This window comes from Nerophis ophidion, linkage group LG13, assembly GCF_033978795.1.
Source record: "Nerophis ophidion isolate RoL-2023_Sa linkage group LG13, RoL_Noph_v1.0, whole genome shotgun sequence".
In the NCBI taxonomy this organism is placed as follows: domain Eukaryota; kingdom Metazoa; phylum Chordata; class Actinopteri; order Syngnathiformes; family Syngnathidae; genus Nerophis; species Nerophis ophidion.
In genome coordinates this window covers 40,746,117-40,767,022 of record NC_084623.1, presented here as the reverse complement: position 1 = coordinate 40,767,022, position 20,906 = coordinate 40,746,117, and the positions used below count along the sequence as shown (strand labels likewise).

General features: G+C 41.1%; 1 protein-coding gene across 1 annotated transcript in view; it reads right to left on the bottom strand.

Moving 5' to 3' along the window:
- Positions 1-3,128: 3,128 nt before the first annotated feature.
- dpf1 (double PHD fingers 1) overlaps positions 3,129-20,906 on the bottom strand; it is a 147,974-nt gene continuing 130,196 nt past the window's right edge. Inside the window, 2 exon segments of the mRNA XM_061918923.1 lie at positions 3,129-9,708; positions 12,622-12,703. Of these exon segments, the coding sequence (XP_061774907.1) occupies positions 9,638-9,708; positions 12,622-12,703 (153 nt within the window). The 3' untranslated portion in view covers positions 3,129-9,637.

The following is a 20,906-nucleotide window of genomic DNA, read 5'->3' as shown; positions in this document are numbered from 1 at the left end:
GAATTTTGGCCCACTCTGTATTTGAGTTTGACACCCCTATTGTAGACGATGCTGCATGTGTAAAAAAATAAAATAAAATAAACCACGCGATGTTAGTGCACCAGTCAAGGAAAATGAGCAAACTACAGAAATAACATTCTTTATTTTGATTCTGATATAATTGTTTTAATCTTGATTAACACCAATGAGTTGACTGATGTAAAATTTCACATCATTTATTCACAAAGAATAAATAACGACAAATAAAAGTAGAATATTATTAACCGCAATATGTAAGTGTAAAAAAATCAACAAAAACATTTATTTTGAATCGAATAAAACAATCTGAAGTTGTCTTTATTTTTAAGTAATCGTGCCGTGAGTTCTCCAGTCCGGCCCACTTGGGAGTAGATTTTTCTCCATGTGGCCCCCCATCTAAAATGAGTTTGACACACCTGGTCTAGTCTTTTACGTGAATGAGCTAAATAATCTTGATATTTTACGGTAATGTGCTAATCATTTCACACATAAGTCGCTCCTGAGTATAAGTCGCACCCCCGGCCAAAATATGAAAAAAAAACTGCGACTTATAGTCCGAAAAATACGGTACTTTGCCTCGACTCCATCACTGCTGGAATGCGCAAATAGGAAAGTGTTATTTTTCCTCACATTCAAAAGGCATCCCTCCTACACACAGCTCCCACTGAGTGTGGCGATAGCTACAACTACTGCACTGGTCGCGTCTGCACACACACACACACACACACACACACACACACACACACACACACACACACTCTCACGCAAACACACACGCAAAACACACCTAATTTGGCTAAAATAGCTCTTATCACAAACACATTATTGCGGAATTAAGTGTGCTTTTTTTTTTTAAGAGTTCACGTATCAAAATCAGAATAACAACATTCATCCGTCCATTTTCAGACTTCTCAGATCCCAATTGTTTCAGTTTCTCCGAGTAGTTCCCAGAACAGCTGGAAAATATTACCAGGGATGGCCGAGCCACCTCAACTGGCTCCGTATGAGCTTTTCTTAGGGCGAGTCCAGTAACCTGGCATTGAAAACCTTTTGTATCGTTTGGTCCCTACCCAAATCTGGTGACCAAAGGTGGATCGCAGATCAACCCGTCAATGAAGAACTTTGCCTTTCGGCCCAGATCTTGCTTCACCAAGACCACAAAACTGCAGACACTGCACCGAATCCTTCTGTCGAAAAACAAAAATAACCTACAATTGTAAACATTAAAAAAGGCCAGACACACGTAAGGACGGGTACCTTTCACATTTGAATCCTTATAGGTACCAATTCCCGGGAATTGATACTGTTGCTCAAACAGTGCTTTTGTGTGTATTATTAAAGGGGAACATTATCACCAGAACTATGTAAGCGTCAATATATACCTTGATGTTGCAGAAAAAAGACCATATGTTTTTTTTATAACCGATTTCCGAACTCTAAATGGGTGAATTTGGCGATTTAAACGCCTTTCAATTGTTCGGCTGTTGTTCGCAATGACCTTTCACCCGTGACGTCACATCGTGAAGCGACTCGCCATTTTCTCAAACACATTACACACACCAAGTCAAATCAGCTCTGTTATTTTCCGTTTTTTCGACTGTTTTCCGTACCTTGGAGACATCATGCCCCGCCGGTGTGTTGTCGGAGGGTGTAACAACACGATCAGGGACGGATTCAAGTTGCAACAGTGGTCAAAAGATGCGAAAGTCCCTCGTTTCTTCCGTAGACTTTACCGACGAGAGCTATGCCACGACAGAGATGACAAGAATGGGTGGATATCCTGCGACACTCAAAGCAGATGCATTTCCAACGATAAAGTCAACAAAATCACAAAGGTGAGTTTTGTTGATATTATTGACTTATGTGCTAATCAGACATATTTAGTCACGGCATGACTGCAAGCTAATTGATGCTAACATGCTATTTAGGCTAGCTGTATGTACATATTGCATCATTATGCCTCATTAGTAGCTATATTTGCATCCAGCCTTTCCCTCCACCCACATTTAATGCCAAACAAACACATACCAATCGTTGGTTAGAAGGCAATGGCCGAATTCGTCCGCGCTTCCTCCCGTGCCGCTGTCTGTCGTGATATGGCTCAAAAGCTTCTGTTTCTTCTTTAATTTCGTTTTCGGTACCTGCCTCCACACTCCAACCATCCGTTTCAATACATGCGTAATCTGTTGAATCGCTTACGGCGCTGAAATCCGAGTCTGAATCCGAGCTACTATGCTACACTTTTTTGTGCTATCCGCCATGTTTGTTTCTGGTGGCTTCATGCAGTGACGTCACAGGACAATAGACGGGTGGATATAGTGATGGTGTAAATCAGGCACTTTGAAGCCGTTTTTCGGGATATTGCGTGATGGGTAAAATTTTGAGAAACACTTCGAAAAATAAAATAAGCCACTGGGAACTGATTTTTATTGGTTTTAACCCTTAAGAAATTGTGATAATGTTTCCCTTTAATTTCGACTTGTTTACTAAAAACATCAATTTTTTGTTATTTAACAATGTGCTGGTAATGATGACTGTGCTATCCAGTTGTTATGAATCTTAATTTCTGACACTTCTGAGTCTCATTCGCAAGTATTATAGACTAGAATTTGAATGCAGCTGCAAATTCCAAGACATTAGATAACAGTAGTGTATAGATTACAGTGTTTTGTCTAGTCAGGGATTTTTTTTTGCCGTGAAGGAAAATCTATTCCATATGTCGTCAACAGGGAGTATGTGAACCCCAAGGGTCAGCAGAGGACAAACTTTTTGTGAAATTTTTGGTTGATAAGACTTTGAAACATTTTTTTCCCAAAATTTAACCGTCTTTAAAGGCCTACTGAAACCCACTACTATCGACCACGCAGTCTGATAGTTTATATATCAATGATGAAACATTAACATTGTAACACATGCCAATATGGCCGGTTTAGTTTACTAAATTGCAATTTTAAATTTCCCGCGAAGTCTCCTGTTGAAAACGTCGCGGTATGATGACGCGTGCGTTTGACGTCACCGGTTGTAGCGGACCTTTTTTTCCAGCCCGATCCAAGCTATAAGTAGTCTGCTTTAATTGCATAATAACACAGTATTCTGGACATCTGTGTTGCTGAATCTTTTGCAATTTGTTCAATTAATAATGGAAAAGTCAAAGAAGAAAGATGGAGGTGAGAAGCGGTGTATTGCAGCTGCCTTTAGCAACACAAACACAGCCGGTGTTTCCTTGTTTAAAATTCCCGAAGGTGAAGCTTAAGTATGGAACAGAGCGGTCAAGCGAACATTGTTCCCGACCACATGTCAACCGGCAGGTTTCGGTGAGAAAATTGTGCTAATAAGTCGGCTCTTACTGTAGACATGAGCGGAGCTTGCGTCCTCCTGCAGCTGCGGACTATTACCTCCTCCCAACGGAGACACTGGCGGTCACCACACCCGTGGCCACACCCCTCCGACTTTCAGGTACCAAATAATCTCACTAAAACACTAATATCACAATAAGCAGATAAGGGATTTTCCAGAATAATCTTAGTAAATGTGTCTAATAACATCCAAATCGCTCTCACTGCCCTCGCCTTTTTTTTTTTTTACTTTTAATTTTTTATTTTTTTTCTAGTCCTTCCCTCTCATTATCCTCATCCACAAATCTTTCATCCTCGCTCAAAATAATGGGGAAATTGTCGCTTTCTCGGTCCGAATCGCTCTAACTGCTGGTGGCCATGATTGTAAACAATGTGAAGATGTGAGGAGATCTACAAACAGTGACGTCACGCGCACATCGTCTGCTACTTCTGGTAAAGGCAAGGCTTTTTTATTAGCGCCCAAAAGTTGCGAACTTTATCGTCGTTGTTCTCTACTAAATCCTTTCAGCAAAAATATGGCAATATCGCGAAATGATCAAGTATGGCACATAGAATGGACCTGCTATCCCCGTTTGAATAAGAAAATCTCATTTCAGTAGGTCTTTAAGTGCACATTATCATTGATCCAATACATTATAGCTAGTTGCCAGCGATCTATTAGCGGCACTATAACGTATGCATTTAGATACCTTAGTACAGTTTTGCACAATCATCATCATCGGGCGACCCCGGGGGCCGGACTGGGCCGCCGGGTTTCCACAGCAGTAGTGGCTGAAAGATTTCTCCCCGGGGCTCGATAGCAGCCAACGAGGGCTGAGATAGTGGCACCATAACAAGGTGTCTTTAGGACCAGTTTAATAGAAAACACAATCAACATTTTTTTTGTAGGGGGTCCCTTGCTCCTTCCTAGGGGGTCCCTGGCCTGGAGAACATTAAAGGCCACTGATCTAGTCTTTTGTTTGCGCCCTAAAAGGGGTTTATACATTAGGCATTGTACAAAACCAAAAACAGGTGACGTTGGCACGTTGTGTAAATGGTAAATAAAAACAGAATACAATAATTTGCAAATCCTTTTGAACTTATATTCAATTGAATAGACTGCAAAGACAAGATGCTTAACGTTCGAACTGGAAAACGTTGTTATTTTTTACAAATATTAGCTTATTTGGAATTGGATGCCTGCAACATGTTTCAAAAAAGCTGGCACAAGTGGCAAAAAAGACTGCGAAAGTTGAAGAACGCTCATCGAACACATGTGGTGAACAGGCTAATTAGGAACAAGTGCGTGCCATGATTTGGTATAAAAGAAGCTTCCATGAAATGCTCAGGCATTCACAAACAAGGATGGGGCGAGGGTCACCACTTTGTGACCAAATGTGTGAACAAATTGTTGAACAGTTTAAGAACAATATTTCTCAACGAGCTATTGCAAGGAATTTAGAGATTTCACCATCTACGGTCCGTAATATCATCAAAAGGTTCAGATAATCTGGAGAAATCCCCGCACGTAAGCGATGATATTACGGACCTTCGATCCTTCAGGCAGTACTGCATCAAAAGCGACATGAGTGTGGAAAGGATATCACCACATGGGCTCAGGAACACTTCAGAAAACCACTATCAGTAACTACAGTTTGTCGCTACATCTGTAAGTGCAAGTTAAAGCTGTACAATGCAAAGCATAAGCCATTTATCAACAACACCCAGAAAGGGTGCTGGGCCCGATTTCATCTAAGATGAACTGATGCAAAGTGGAAAATTTTTCTGTGGTCTGACGAGTCCACATTTTCCGGAACAAAGAGGAAAAGAACCATCCGGATTATAATAGGCGCAAAGTTGAAAAGCCAGCATCTGTGATGGTATGGAAATGTATTAGTGCCCAAGACATGGGTAACTTACACATCGGTGAAGGCACCATTAATGCTAAAAGGTACATACAGGTTTTGGAACAACATATGTTGCTATCAAAGCAAGAGTTATCATGGACGCCCCTGCTTATTTCAGAAATACAATGCCAAGCCACGTGTTACAACAACGTGGCTTCATAGTAAAAGAGTGCGGGTACTAGACTGGCCTGCCTGTAGTCCAGACCTGTCTCCCATTGAAAATGTGTCACGCCGTATGAAGCGTAAAATACAACAACAGAGACCCCGGACTGTTGAACAAGTTAAGCTGTAAATCAAGTAAGAATGGGGAAGAATTCCACTTGAAAAGCTTCAAAAATTGGTCTCCTCAGTTCCCAAACGTTTACTGAGTGTTGTTAAAAGGAAAGGCCATGTAACACAGTGGTAAAATACCTCTGTGCCAACTCTCTTGCTATGTGTTGCTGCTATTAAATTCGAAGTTAATGATTATTTGCAAAACATTAAATATCTTGTCTTTGCAGTCTATTTAATTGAATATAAGTTGAACAGGATTCGCAAATCATTGCATTCTGTTTTTATTTTTGATTTACACAACGTGCCCACTAAACTGGTTTTGGGTTTTGTACTATAATTAAACACCAATTGTTTGATTGTAACGTGCATCTTAGTTGTAGTTTTCATTACCAAATTTGGATGTGCTAAAATGGCCATATGAAATCTCCAATGCTAATCTCTGGCACGTCTCGGGTAAATCGAAGGTAAATCAGCACCGAGCTGGCTTGTGCGTTCAAGTGTTTTCTATCATGCATAAGTGCTTTGTTAGAGTGAATTCTGCTTCATTGTTTGAGTCCGCAGACCGGATGTGACGTCACCTGCAACAAAATGTATTGAAACATGGCACCGTTGGATTTCTACGTGAATCCATACCCGGTACAAATTCTGTACCCATCCCGAGACGCACAACAAACCAACATTCCCGACCACACACACAGACAAAACACACCAAGCGCCAAGTGGTGTTTCGCAGTCATTATCCCCCAGAGGGGAAATGTGAGGAGATCCTACGCATTTAGCAGGTTCTGGATAGGACATCCTCCACAAACACCAGAACCCCCACCATCCATTCCTAAGTCTGTAGGAATCCCATTCAGAGGTTTAAACTCCAAATGCTGCACTCTCTTCAGGAGTGTACTTCCGAGAACCAGTTTGAATTCTGTACAATTACTGGGGCAGCAAAAGTCTATTGAGGAAGTTGACTCTGCCAGCTTTAAAACGGGATGAAGTTTATTTGTCCGCAGTTTATAGGACGAGAACATACTGCTCCGTTGTTGTCCGGTGTCTCCGAAGCCACGTCCTCTGCCTGGTGCCCATCCATCTTGTTAATTCTCACTCACTACTTGACTGAGTTGCGGCCAAAGATCATTAGGGCTCTTCTGAGGGCTCTTAAGAGGTTCTCCAGTGGAGTACTCTTGCTCCAAAGTGCCCTTGGCAGGCTGGAGTGTGTGTCTTTGGAGCGAACCTATTGCCGGCTGATGAATTCGTTTGAGGGTGTGCGTGTGGTCTTGTATTTCTACCCTTCTTGAGACATCAACTAAGTTAAAGTACCACTGATAGTCACACACACACTAGGTGTGGTGAAATTAACCTCTGCATTTGACCTATCCCCTTGTTCCATCCCCTGGGAGGGGAGGGGAGCAGTGAGCAGCAGCGGTGGCCGTGCCTGGGAATCAATTTGGTGATTTCACCCCCAGTTCCAACCCTTGATGCTGAGTGCCAAGCAGGGAGGCAACGGGTCCCATTTTTATAGTCTTTGGTTTGACTCGGCCGGGGTTTGAACTCACAAGCTACCGATCTCAGGGCGGACTCTCTAACCACAACGCCACTGAGCAGGCTCATACTGAAAAGTACCAACCATATGAGGACTGGTGAACACGTTAGGACCGAAATCATGGACCCAATAGGGAAAACCAAGGCATATAATAGAGACTGTCTCATTAGCACCCATCCATCCATCCATTTTCCCCTGCTTATCCGAGGTCGGGTCGTGGGGGCAACTGCCTAAGCAGAGAAATGCTCAGACATCCCTCTCCCCAGCCCCTCTCGAAGGATCCCGAGGCGTTCCCAGGCCAGTCGGGAGACAGAGTCTTCCCAACGTGTCCTGGGTCTTCCCTGTGGCCTCCTACCAATCGGACGTGCCCTAAACACCTCCCTAGGGAGTCATTCGGGTGGCATCCTGAACAAATGCCCGAACCACCTCATCTGGCTTCTCTCAATGTGGCGGAGCAGCGGCTTTACTTTGAGCTACCCCCCGGATGGCAGAGCTTCTCACCCTATCTCTAAGGTAGAACCCCGCCACCCGACGGAGGAAACTCATTTCGGCCGCTTGTACCCGTGATCTTGTCCTTTCGGTCATAACCCCAAACTCATGAGCATAGGAGAGGACGGGAACGTAGATCTACCAGTAAATTGAGAGCTTTGCCTTCCGGCTCAGCTCCTTCTTGACTACAACGGATTGATACAGCGTCCGCATTACTGAAGACGCCGCACTGTCGATCTCACGATCCACTCTTCCCTCGCTCGTGAACAAGACTCCGAGGTACTTGAACTCCTCCACTTGGGGCAAGATTTCTTCCCTAACCCGGAGAGGGCATTTACACCCCTAGGGGGTGAAATATATCTAAATAAGGGTGGTCCCAAAAAGGAGGGATTTTTTCAAATTGACTGTGTGTTGGTTTTAAAAGTGCGGTCAACACATGTAATAACAAGTGTGTGTGAGAAATTGAAATGCACCCCCTTCGGCCAAAATTGATTTCCAAAAAGTAAAAAAAATTGTATCGAGAGACATACTGTAATCACTTGAAGTAAATAATGATTAAAAAACAATTACAAACAAAAAAATAAAAATAAAAATAAAGTAACTAAAAAGCTTACCTTTTTTTTAATATTTGCATAGTATGTATGTATTATTAAAGGCCTACTGAAACCCACTACTACCGACCACACAGTCTGATAGTTTATATATCAATGATGAAATATTAACATTGCAACACATGCCAATACGGCCGGTTTAGTTTACTAAATTACAATTTTAAATTTCCCGGGGAGTTTCCTGTTGAAAACGTCGCGGAATGATGACGCGTGTTTGTGACGTTATTGGTTGGAGGGGACATTTTAGCCCGGCACCACACAAAGCTAAAAGTCGTCTCTTTTCATCGCATAATTACACAGTATTTTGGACATCTGTGTTGCTGAATCTTTTGCAATTTGTTCAATTAATAATGGAGAAGTCAAAGTATAAAAGGTGGAGGAGGGAAGCTTTTAGCCTTTAGCCACACAAACACACATTGTTTCCTTGTTTAAAATTCCTGGAGGTGAAGCTTCACTATGGATGAGAGCGGTCAAGCGAACATGGATCCCGACTACATGTCGACCGTCAGTTTTCGGTGAGAAAATTGTGGAAAAGGGTCGCCTCTTATTGGGGATCAGCGGAGCTTTTGTCCTGCTGCCGTGACTTTCCTCAGAGACTGGCGTCAACACACCCGTGGACACACCCCTCCTACTACCAGGTACTATTAAACTCACTAAAACACTAGCAACACAATAGAAAGATAAGGGATTTCCCAGAATTATCCTAGTAAATGTGTCTAATAACATCTGAATCGCTCCCAATGCAATTGCCTTTTTTTTTTCTTTTCTAGTCCGTCACTCTAAATTTCCTCATCCAATAATCGTTCATCCTCGCTCAAATTAATGGGGAAATTGTCGCTTTCTCGGTCCGAATAGCTCTTGCTGCCGGAGGCTCCCATTAAAAACACTGTGAGGAGCTCTACAACCAGTGACGTCACGCGCACATCGTCTGCTACTTCCGGTACAGGCAAGGCTTTTTTATTAGCAACCAAAAGTTGCAAACTTTATCGTCGATCTTCTCTACTAAATCCTTTCAGCAAAAATATGGCAATATCGCGAAATGATCAAGTATGACACAAAGAATGGACCTGCTATCCCCGTTTAAATAAGAAAATCTCATTTCAGTAGGCCTTCAATGCTGTAAGTACAAATCTTCATATATTTAGAAAGGGTGGTCCTAAAGAGGTAGGCATTTTTCTCAGGTCTCAAGAAGGTCACAAATACAAGAATGTGTGTGTACGTGTGTGTGTGTGTGTGTGTGTGTGTGGCGGTGTTACGAGGGGTCATCCATCCACAGCAAGGAGCGTGAGTGACAGGAATGAACGCTGGAGGTCGGCTCTCCTCTAGAATGGACGCTGGGTTGTTGGGTTCCGTGAAAGACGTGTCGCATCATGGAGGTTGGAGGGGGGGTGTGGGGGGCAGCCGAGGCGCACACAGACAGTCAGGGGGCGACTGGGAATGTTTGAGAGAGGAGGAATGGCCGTCTGCAGATTAAGTCAGGGTGATGTAGGCTGAGGCCTTTGCCTTCAGTTGTCTCAAACACAGATGACAGCTCCAGCTCCCTGAAACAAACACACACACGCACACACACACACGCACACACACACACACACACACACACACACACACACACACACACACACACACACACACACACACACACAAGCAGTTCAATCAATGCTATTGTGCAGCCTGGTGGATTAATCCCTCGTCTCACAGTGTGAAGTAATGCTGTCGATGAAGGCTTGATGTGCACGCCATTAGTGGATGGAGGGGATTTGACAAGTAGGTTACCGCGGGTTTGGCCGCGGGATTTGTCGCATTAATTAAGAGCAGACACAACCTTTATGCTTTTGGGTATAAGTGGAAATCTCGTTTCAAACGTGTGGGCAGACCATGTGCGTGGGACTCAAGTGGCACCTCTGCTGTTTGCCATGGTAACAGATGGTCTTGGTAGTACTTGTACCCATGACAACACCAGTGAGCATCCTCATAGGTGGTAGTCACACTCCGGAACGGAAACACCTGCAGACTTTAAAAACTAAAGGGGCGGTGCTACTCTCCAAATGCTCATTAGGTTTCCCCTGGTTTTTTTTGTAATGCCCTAAAAATCCAAAAGGACTTTGTCAAAGTGCACTGGTGACATTTTTACCGTGGTCTTCGTACGGCCCAGTTGTAGCATGAAAGCAACATTTTGCCCTGGTTTTGGTAGCCTGTCTTGTAGGGGTGTGGGAAAAAATCGATTCAAATACGAATCGAATCGTTTACATTGTGCGATTCAGAATCGATTCTCATTTTAAAAAAATCAATATTATTTTTGATTTAATTTTTGTAATTTTTTTTGCAATAAACAGAGCAATTGAGAAGACACAAACACGACACAGAACAAACCAAAAGTAGTGAAACAAAAATGAATATTATCAACAACAGTATCAATATTAGTTATAATTTCAGCATAGCAGTGATTAAAAATCCCTCATTGACATTATCATTAGACATTTATAAAAAAAAAAATAAAAAAAAGTGTCACAGTGGCTTACACTGTGTCCAATATTTTCACAAAGATAAAATAAGTCATATTTTTGGTTTGTTTTATAGTTAAAACTAATTGACATTATTGCAATCAGTTGATAAAACATCGTCCTTTACAATTATAAAAGCTTTTTTTAAATCTACTATTCTGCTTGCATGTCAGCAGACTAGGGTGGATCCTGCTGAAATCCTATGTTTTGAATGAATACAGAATCGTTTTGAATCGGAAAAATATCGTTTATGAATCAAGAATCAAATCGAATGAAAAAAATCGATATATTATCGAATTGTGACCCCAAGAATCGAATCGTGGGCTACCCAAAGATTCACAGCCCTAACTATCGCACGGCCATTGTGCGTAACAAAGTAGTCTGTTTGCCCGCAACTGCAAAATAAGCTTTCCTGGGGCCAACAAAAGTTGTGAGTTCCAGCAGCCTGATAAAGAATGTGAGAAACACTATTGAGCGTTGCAAACTAGTTTGTTTATGATAACAATTAGGGGGCTACGGTTCGATTTTAAATCGACTATTTATACGTCTATAATTATTATATTGTACATCATTTTTTAATTGTATATTGTTAATAAATTGGACATTGTTCATATATTGTATATTACTGTATATTTTAAATCAGTGGTTCTTAACCTTGTTAGAGGTACCGAACCCCACCAGTTTCGTATGCGCATTCACCGAACCCCTCTTTAGTGAAAAATTAAATGTTTTTTTTCTCAAACTCAAGACAAAGTTATATGTTTTTTTACTGGTGCACAAAATGAACCGAGCATGAACATCACCTTGGTCAGAGAACAAAACCAACACAGTGCATGAACTCACAAGGAATTACACACCTGCGAATCCGATGGAATATTAGAGGGCACATGGTTTGTGGGTATGCATAAGACGGCGGAAGGGAGAAGTTTTTATTTACACGATGACTCGGGTGTGTCTTGACCTCCGCGGCAGAGGATCCGCCGAACCCCTGAGGCCGACTCATCGAACCCAGGTTAAGAACAACTGTTCTAATTTCATTACATTTAATTTTTTATAACATTAATAAAATATCCAGTAGGTTCCTTCCTCCTTTGGCCACTGTTATATGCAGTATTGCATCATTTAGTGGCACACAGTGTATATATATATATATATATATATATATATATACATATATATATATATATATATATATACCCCGCCTTCCGCCCGATTGCAGCTGAGATAGGCGCCAGCACCCCCCGCGACCCCAAAAGGGAATAAGCGGTAGAAAATGGATGGATGGATATATATACAGTATATATATATATGTATATGTGTGTGTGTATATATCCGTCGTGAAAAATCAGGAAGAAACACGGAGGCTATTTCATCCCTACAAGCCTGATTTGCAGGTTTCCCTGCTCTTCAGCGAAACAGGGAGAATGCCGCTGAAGACCAAGGAAACCTGCGAAACAGGCTTGTAGGAATGAAATAGCCTCCGTGTTTTTTCCTGTACATATACAGCCGAAGTTTATCCGTTAGACAGTGCTCAATACCGGGGTGGAGTGGAATATTCGTTAGGTCAGGAAAAAAACATGGAGGCTATTTCATCCCCACAAACCTGTTCAGCGGAGTTCTCCCTGTTTCCCTGAAGAGCAGGGAAACCTCCGTGTTTTTTCTTGACCTAACGAATATTCCACTCCACCCTGGTATTGAGCACTGTCTAATGGATAAACTTCGGCTGTATATATATGTTAACCCAAAGAACATTAGCATTAATGCTGCATTTTAGAACCGTTTGTATTATAATAATCGATATTTGTCCATTGATTCCTGAATCGTCCACGTTTTAATCATGATGCAAAGGAGAATTGATCCTTTTTCCTCCTCTATTGCAAACCCTATCATAAACATCATGTGTATGCTGAGTTTTCCTTCATTGAAATGTTGGGTAGTAAAGCGGTTGCATACCCTCCGGTGGTTCTGACATGGGAGGGCTCAGACAGTACATGTGGTAGCCTCTGTCACAATCATCGCAGAACAACAGCTGATCCTGGAACAGAAGAGAGTGTGCAATTTAACAGCTAATTAACACGTAAATAAACATGAGTGTCTTTCACATTTCAATCGACACGGTACCAATCACTGTTACGTGGGAATCGGTACCAGAACTCAGCGGTACCAGTTAGCAGTACTTGTGTGTGTGTTAATGTGGCAAAAACATTTTTTTAATTAAAAAAAAATTATTATATATATACGGGCTTCACGGTGGAAGAGGGGTTAGTGCGTCTGCCTCACAATACGAAGGTCCTGCAGTCCTGGGTTCAAATCCAGGCTCGGGATCTTTCTGTGTGGAGTTTGCATGTCCTCCCCGTGAATGCGTGGGTTCCCTCCGGGTACTCCGGCTTCCTCCCACTTCCAAAGACATGCACCTGGGGATAGGTTGATTGGCAACACTAAATTGGCCCTAGTGTGTGAATGTGAGTGTGAATGTTGTCTGTCTATCTGTGCTGGCCCTGCGATGAGGTGGCGACTTGTCCAGGGTGTAACCCGCCTTCTGCCCGATTGTAGCTGAGATAGGCGCCAGCACCCCCCACGACCCAAAAGGGAATAAGCGGTAGAAAATGGATGGATGGATTATATATATACACATATATATACATATATATATATATATATAAATATATATATATATATATATATATATATGTATATATATATATATATATATATATATATATATATATATAAACATATATGTATATATATTACATATATCAATGATCTGATAATGATAACTGTGTTGTCCAGTTGTTACACTATATTTGGTTTTCTGACACTTCTGAGTCTAATTAGCAAGTATACAGTTTGTCGTAGGTGTGTTGTTGTAGTCAGGAAGTAGTCCTTCGATATTAAGTTTTCTGACACTTCTGAGTCTAATTAGCAAGTATACAGTTTGTCGTAGGTGTGTTGTTGCAGTCAGGAAGTATTCCTTCGATATTAAGTTGAACGTGCCAGTCTTGTCTTTTGTTGAGTCCTACAAAGTGTTTATCGTTACACACCAGCTGTTTGATGGTAACGTGCATCTTAGTTGCAGTTTTGATTTCCAAATTTGAAAGTGAGCAAACTTGCAAAGTCAAGCCATATTTTTTAGTGCATTTCCGTCACGCACACTTGCTTTGTTGGCATGGAAAGTTGTATCATTACCTTAAGGCAGTTGGATATTAATAATTAGTATTTGCCCAGGTATAGATAGTATCAGTAGTATAGACACATTCTCTACAAATCATATTATTAAAAGTTGAATATGCTTAAATGGTAAAAATATGAATAGCATGTTTTAATACACAGTACCAGTCTATTTCCAATACAATACTGATATTGGAGCCTTGATCCAATACAATTTCTGCATGAATCATATATATACTCATTATTTTGTTGTGTGGAATTTTACATAAGGCTTGATCAAGTGAAATTATACACATAAAAAAAAATGGTAAGTATGAAAGACACTTACCTGTTCATTATTAACCGTCGGGACTGCACTTATGCTGTCTTTTTTTGTTTCTTTTCTTTAAGTTAAAGGGGAACTGCACATTAAAAAAAATGTGCCTATCATTCACAATAATCATGAAAGACATGACGGATGTTTGGTTTTTTCAATGCATTCTAACTCGTAAATGAATATAAATAAAAGTATTCTTACAGCGGAGCCAATGGGAGCGCCACTATTTTGCCCATAAAATCCGATAAATAACCATTCAAAAATCGCCAAGGTATATGTATTAGTGAGATTGTTATTATAAATGCTAACGCAGATAGATTACCTATAGCAGCGCCGTGACCACCAGCTTGTGTGCCTAGGTTGACATCATCGAGGGGTCAGCAGCTTCCTCGCATTCTTGCTTGTGGAAGTTTATTGTCGATCACAAATCATTCCGCTCACCAGGATAGTAGAAGGATGAGGATGTATTTCAACAAGTATTTCAACTTTGACAGCCAATTTTGACCCGGAAATGACAATTGTTTCCACCTCACTTCAATCACTCAATGTTTTTTACGTAGCCCTAAATCACAAGTGTCTAAAAGGGCTGCACAAGCCACAACGACATCCTCGGTTCAGATCCCACGTAAGGGCAAGGAAAATCTCAGAACCCAGTGGGATGTCAATGTGAGTGACACTTTGATTATGAATCATTGTTCATCCAAACGGGAATATAACACGATTCTATCAGTCGGCATCCTAATGACAGCAGGTGATGTTTTATTATGTTTGTTGGCTCGCATGAAGTCTACAATGTTGTTGATGCAAAAAAGGCGAACGTTGTGATGCGTTTTTTTAAACGAATGCGCTGCGTATGCCTAACATGATGAAAATACATAAATATTAAATGTTATTGTGTGTGAATGTGAGTGTGAATGTTGTCTGTCTATCTGTGTTGGCCCTGTGATGAGGTGGCGACTTGTTCAGGGTGTACACCGCCTTCCGCCTGAATGCAGCTGAGATAGGCTCCAGCACTTCCCGTGACTCCAAAAAAGGGGCAAGCAGTAGAAAATGGCTGGATGGATTATCTATGTGCCCATTTCAACATTACATATATACTTATATCATGTATATAAAACCTTAAAGGCCTACTGAAACCCACTACTACCGACCACGCAGTCTGATAGTTAATATATCAATGATGAAATATTAACATTGCAACACATGCCAATACAGCTGGTTTAGTTTACAAAATTACAATTTATAAATTTCCCGCGGAGTGTCTTGTTGAAAACGTCGCGGAATGATGACGTGTATGATGACACGTGTTTGTGACGTCTAGGGTTGTAACGGACATATTAGACCAGCACCACTTAGGGCTAAAAGTCATCTCTTTTCATCGCATAATTACACAGTAATTTGGACGACTCTGTTGCTGAATCTTTTGCAATTTGTTCAATTAATAATGGAGACTATAAAGAACAATGCTGTTGGTGGAAAGCGGTGGATTGCAGCTGCCTTTAGTACCGAAACACAGCCGGTGTTTCTTTGTTTGTTGTGAAGCTTTAACACAGAGTGGTCAAGCGAACATGTTTCACTACGTCAACCAGCAATTTTTTGGATGGGAAAATTGTGATATTAAGCCGTCTCTTACCGGAGACTTTAGTGAGTTATGGGACCTCCTCCTGTAGCTGTCAAAAAGGCAGCTGTGATCTTGGCTCCTCAGCTTCTCTCAGAGACACTGGCATTCACCGCAGCCATCCGACTTTGAGGTATGACTTTATAATCTCACTAAAATACTATTAACACAATAAGCAAATAAGGGATTTTCCAGAATTATCCTAGTAAATATGTCTAATTACATCTGAAACGCTCCCACTGCCGCCGCCCGGAGCCGTTGCTTTTTTTTATTTTTTTTTTTAGTTCTTCACTCTAAATTTCCTCATCCACAAATCTTCTATCCTCGCTCAAATTAATCGGGAACTCGTCACTTTCTCCTTCCGAATAGCTTTTGCTGCTGGAGGCTATGATTATAAACAATGTGAGGAGCCCTTTAACCAGTGACGTCACGCGCACATCGTCTGCTACTTCCGGTAAAGGCAAGGCTTTTTTATTAGCGACCAAAAGTTGCGTACTTTATCGTGGATGTTCTCTACTAAATCCTTTCAGCAAAAATATGTCAATATCGCGAATTGATCAAGTATGACACATAGAATGGACCTGCTATCCCCATCTAAATAAGAAAATCTCATTTCAGTAGGCCTTTAATGGAGGTGTTTGGATTTTTTTAAGGGCTTTTGTAGGCAGAATAGAGCTACTCTCATAGGCTCCAATGCAAGTGGACTTTTAATCGCATTTATTCAATATTCAGAATGCATTAAAAAAAAGAAAAACGTTTTGTGTTCTTCTCTTCTTGTGGTTAGAGTGTCCCTAAGTGTCCCTGAGATCGGTAGGTCGTGAGTTTTAAACCCCGGCCGAGTCATACCAAAGACTATAAAAATGCGATCCATTACCTCCCTGCTTGGCACCAAGGGTTGGATTTGGGGGTTGAATCACCAAAAATTATTCCCAGGTGCGGCCACCGCTGCTGCTCACTGCTCCCCTGACCTCGCGGAGTGTGATCAAGGGTGATGGGTCAAATGGGTACTTTAACTTTTTTTTTCCATAAGGATTGCGAATTATAGGCAAAATTCCAAAAAAAGTGCTGTTCCATTTTAAGCTCATAACGCAGTAAGTTGAATGATGCGGACACCTTTGTTACTGGATACTTTTTAATAAGTGTCTGCTTTGGAGACTTTGTACTTGTTCATAATATACAACCATAATAACTTTATACTTGTTTATATCGAAAAGTGTACAATATTGGCCAACTAAAGACAATTATTATGAACATTATGTCTAGCTTGTGTGCTCCTTATTATTTGCTTAGCTGTTGTGTAGCGTTTAGTAGCCTATAGCCATGTTTATCTTTTGTAAATGATGTCACTAAGACAAACCTTGAGTGCTTATTGCATACTTGCCAACCTTGAGACCTCTGATTTCGGGAGGTGGGGGATGGGGTGGGGAGCGTGTTTGGGGGGAGGGGCAGGACGTGGTTGGGGGCGTGGTTAAGAGGAGAGGAGTATATTTACCGCTAAATTCATAGATTCACCAAGTCAAGTATTTCATATATATATATATATATATATATATGTAGGTGTGGGAAAAATCACAAGACTACTTGAAGTAGTCTTGTGATTTTTCCCACACCTACATATTGCGCTCTACCACGGTATCGAGCACTATTCTCTGGATAATCCAATCAAGACATATATATATATATATATATATATATATATATATATATATATATATATATATATATATATATATATATATATCACCCCCCACCTCGGGAGGTGGGGGGCGTGGTTGGGGGCAGGCGGAGCGTGGTTGGGGGCGTGGTTAAGAGGGGAGGAGTATATTTACCGCTAGATTCAAAGTCAAGTATTTCATATATATATAAGAAATATTTGACTTTAGGTGAATTCTAGCTATTTATATATGTATATATATATATATATATATATATATATATATATATATATATATATGTATATATGAATAAAATAAAAACTTAAATTTCAGTGTTCATTTATTTACACATTTTCACAAACATAGCACTCATCTACACATTGTTGAGTTAAGGGTTGAATTGTCCATCCTTGTTTTTCTAACCATATGCATGTACAGTAGATGGCAGTATTGTCCTGAAAATTGACTGCTGTTGTGTGTTGTTTTACCACGCTGGGAGGACGTAAATGAAACTGCCTAACAATAAACCCACATAAAAAACTAAGAACTCGCCCTGTATCATTCTACAGTTATAACGTCATTGGGCAGACACACTCTTTATACACGTCACTCAGGTCCGCATGGAGCTGGAGGGGGCGTGGCCTCTAGCGCCACCTGAATTTCGGGAGATTTTTGGGAGGAAATTCGTCCCGGGAGGTTTTCGGGACAGGTGCTGAATTTCGGGAGTCTCCCAGGAAAATCCGGGAGGGTTGGCAAATATGGCTTATTGGAGGACATTTAAAAGTTAACTGGTTGTCCAGCTTTGCACAAGTGAACATCTTGCTGGACTTCTTGCTCCTCATGCTATTGGAATTTATTTGAAGCCCTTATGATGCCATCCAATCATTGTGTGACCTTTAAAGTTTCTGGCACAGCCACAGAGAAAGTTTCTTACCATCGAAGACAAGCTGAACCTCCTTGTTGCTATGCTGCAAGGAGGAAGCCTCGCTATGAGCCACTATCTACTAGCTGCCATTACATGATCAAAGAGTCTGTGGTTCCTTCATAAAGGACAAGGAAAAAATGGATGACGAAACCAGTGGCAAATAAAAATCAACTGTCCATACTGCAGCTATTTTTTTTTGGGCATTAGCATTCTTGAGTACCAATAATGTATATGTCATTATTACATAAGAGAGGAGAAGGTTAAGTACCAATGATTGTGTCACACACACACTAGGTGTTGTGAAACTTTTCCTCTGCATTTGACCCATCCCCTTGTTCCACCTCCTGGGAAGTGAGGAGAGCAGTGAGCAGCAGCGGTGGTCGCGCCCGGGAACCACTTTTGGTGATTTAACCCCCAATTCCAACCCTTGATGCTGAATGCCAAGCAGGGAGGTAATGGGTCACATTTTAACAGTCTTTGTAATGACTCGTCCCGTGTTTGAACGCTCACCCTACCGATCTCAGGGCGGACACTCTAACCCAGACCTGGGCAAATTAAGGCCCGGGGGCCACATGAGGCCCGTTAAGCTTATCAATCTGCCCCGCCGGACATTCCCCAAAAAATATTTCTACATCTTTAAAATGGAAAGTGTAGCTGCCATTATGATGTGCCGTGATTTTTTTCTAATGACCGTAAGTCTTTAAAGGTAAAGTACCAATGATTGTCTCACACACACACACTAAGTGTGGTGTCCTCTGCATTTGACCCATCACCCTTGATCACCCCCTGGGAGGTGAGGGGAGCAGTGGTGGCCGCGCCCGGGTCCCATTTTTATAAGCTTTGGTATGACTCGGCCAGAGTTTCAACTCACAACCTACTGATCTCTTTTGGATGATATACCATTTACTGTGGTAATCTAATTAGTTACTATGGTAATCTAATTAGTTACTAAGGTCTTCTAATTAGTTACTAAGGTCATCTAATGAGTTACTATGGTAATCTAATTAGTTACTAAGGTCATCTAATTAGTTACTAAGGTCATCTAATTAGTTACTAAGGTCATCTAATTAGTTACTATGGTAATCTAATTAGTTACTATGGTCATCTAATTAGTTACTATGGCAATCTACGTCACAGCAGCTGATACGAAGCACCAAGCAGTGTGCGCGGGAAGCGTTTCCACAGACGCGGAAGGAGATTTTCACAACAAAGTTCTAAACCTTAGTGGTATATCAGATATATCCGATGGTAAGTGGGTTTATTTTGTACCCTTCGCGTTCATATTTCACTGCTTGTTGCATTTTTGTTGCGTTTAACTTGCGTGGCATTCATATTTTGTCAATATTCAGGGTTTTATCGTTCATAGAAATGTAACATTTTATTACATTTTTTTGAGGTGGTCTGTCATAACGTTTTTAGCGTTCAATCAGACATTATCATGAGGTTTTGTACTAGTGAGCCTAAAAATAGGTATACCGCCCCCCAGACACATTTTTTTCTCTAAATGTGGCCCCCGAGTCAAATTAATTGCCCAGGCCTGCTCTAACCACTAGGCCACTGAGTAGGTGTTCATGAGTGTGTGCAAACGGTTAATACCAGTGTGTTTTAAAGTGAAAATACAATATTCATAAAAATCTGAAAAAATAGCGTCCCTACTTTACAGAAAATATAAATATGCGCTTAAGTCCTGCGATGAGCTGGCGACTTGTCCAGGGTGTACAACACCTTCTGCCCGAATGCAGCTGAGATAGGCTCCAGCACCCCTCCCGCGACCCCAAAAGGGACAAGCTTTAGAAAATGGATGGATGAATGTTCTTAAGTCAGTGCTTCTCAATTATTTTCTGTTACGCCCTCCCTCAGAAGACGACCCCAACCCCTACTTTCCACCGCGACTATAAATAGTATATTTTGTCTATAAAATTGTTATAAGTACACCTCTGCACAACATTGTATGCGTATTAACATTAAAGAAATATAGATCAACTTACAACAAACAATATATTTAGTAACATTGCTTTTTAATCCGTAACAGAAATGATTTAAAGTGCATACATTTTCCAGAAAAAAATAAAATAAAAAGATCCTTATTTAAACTATAACCCTGTTTTTGACTGACTTGAACCATTTGATACTGAAAAATTCAATTAAATAAACTCAATAAAAAAAAAAAAATGGCTCTTCATGCGAGCCAACAAACATAGTAAAACATCACCTACTGTACAATGCCTGCTGTCATTGTTATCTTCCCGTTTGGATATAGAATGATTCATATTCAAAGTGAGGTGGAAAGAATTGTTGTTTTGTGACGTTCTCGCCATTTCCGGGTCAAAATTTAATGTCAAAATTATTCCTGGGCGCGGCCACCGCTGCTGCTCACTGCCCCCCTCACCTCCCAGGGGGTGGAAAAACGGTACGGGTCAAATGCAGAGAGTAATTTCACCAAACCTAGTGTGTGTGTGACTATCAGGGGTACTTTAACTTTAATAAATCATAATAAATTCAAAATGATCAGCAACACTAACACAGAAGACACCTGAACCTAAAAAACAAAAA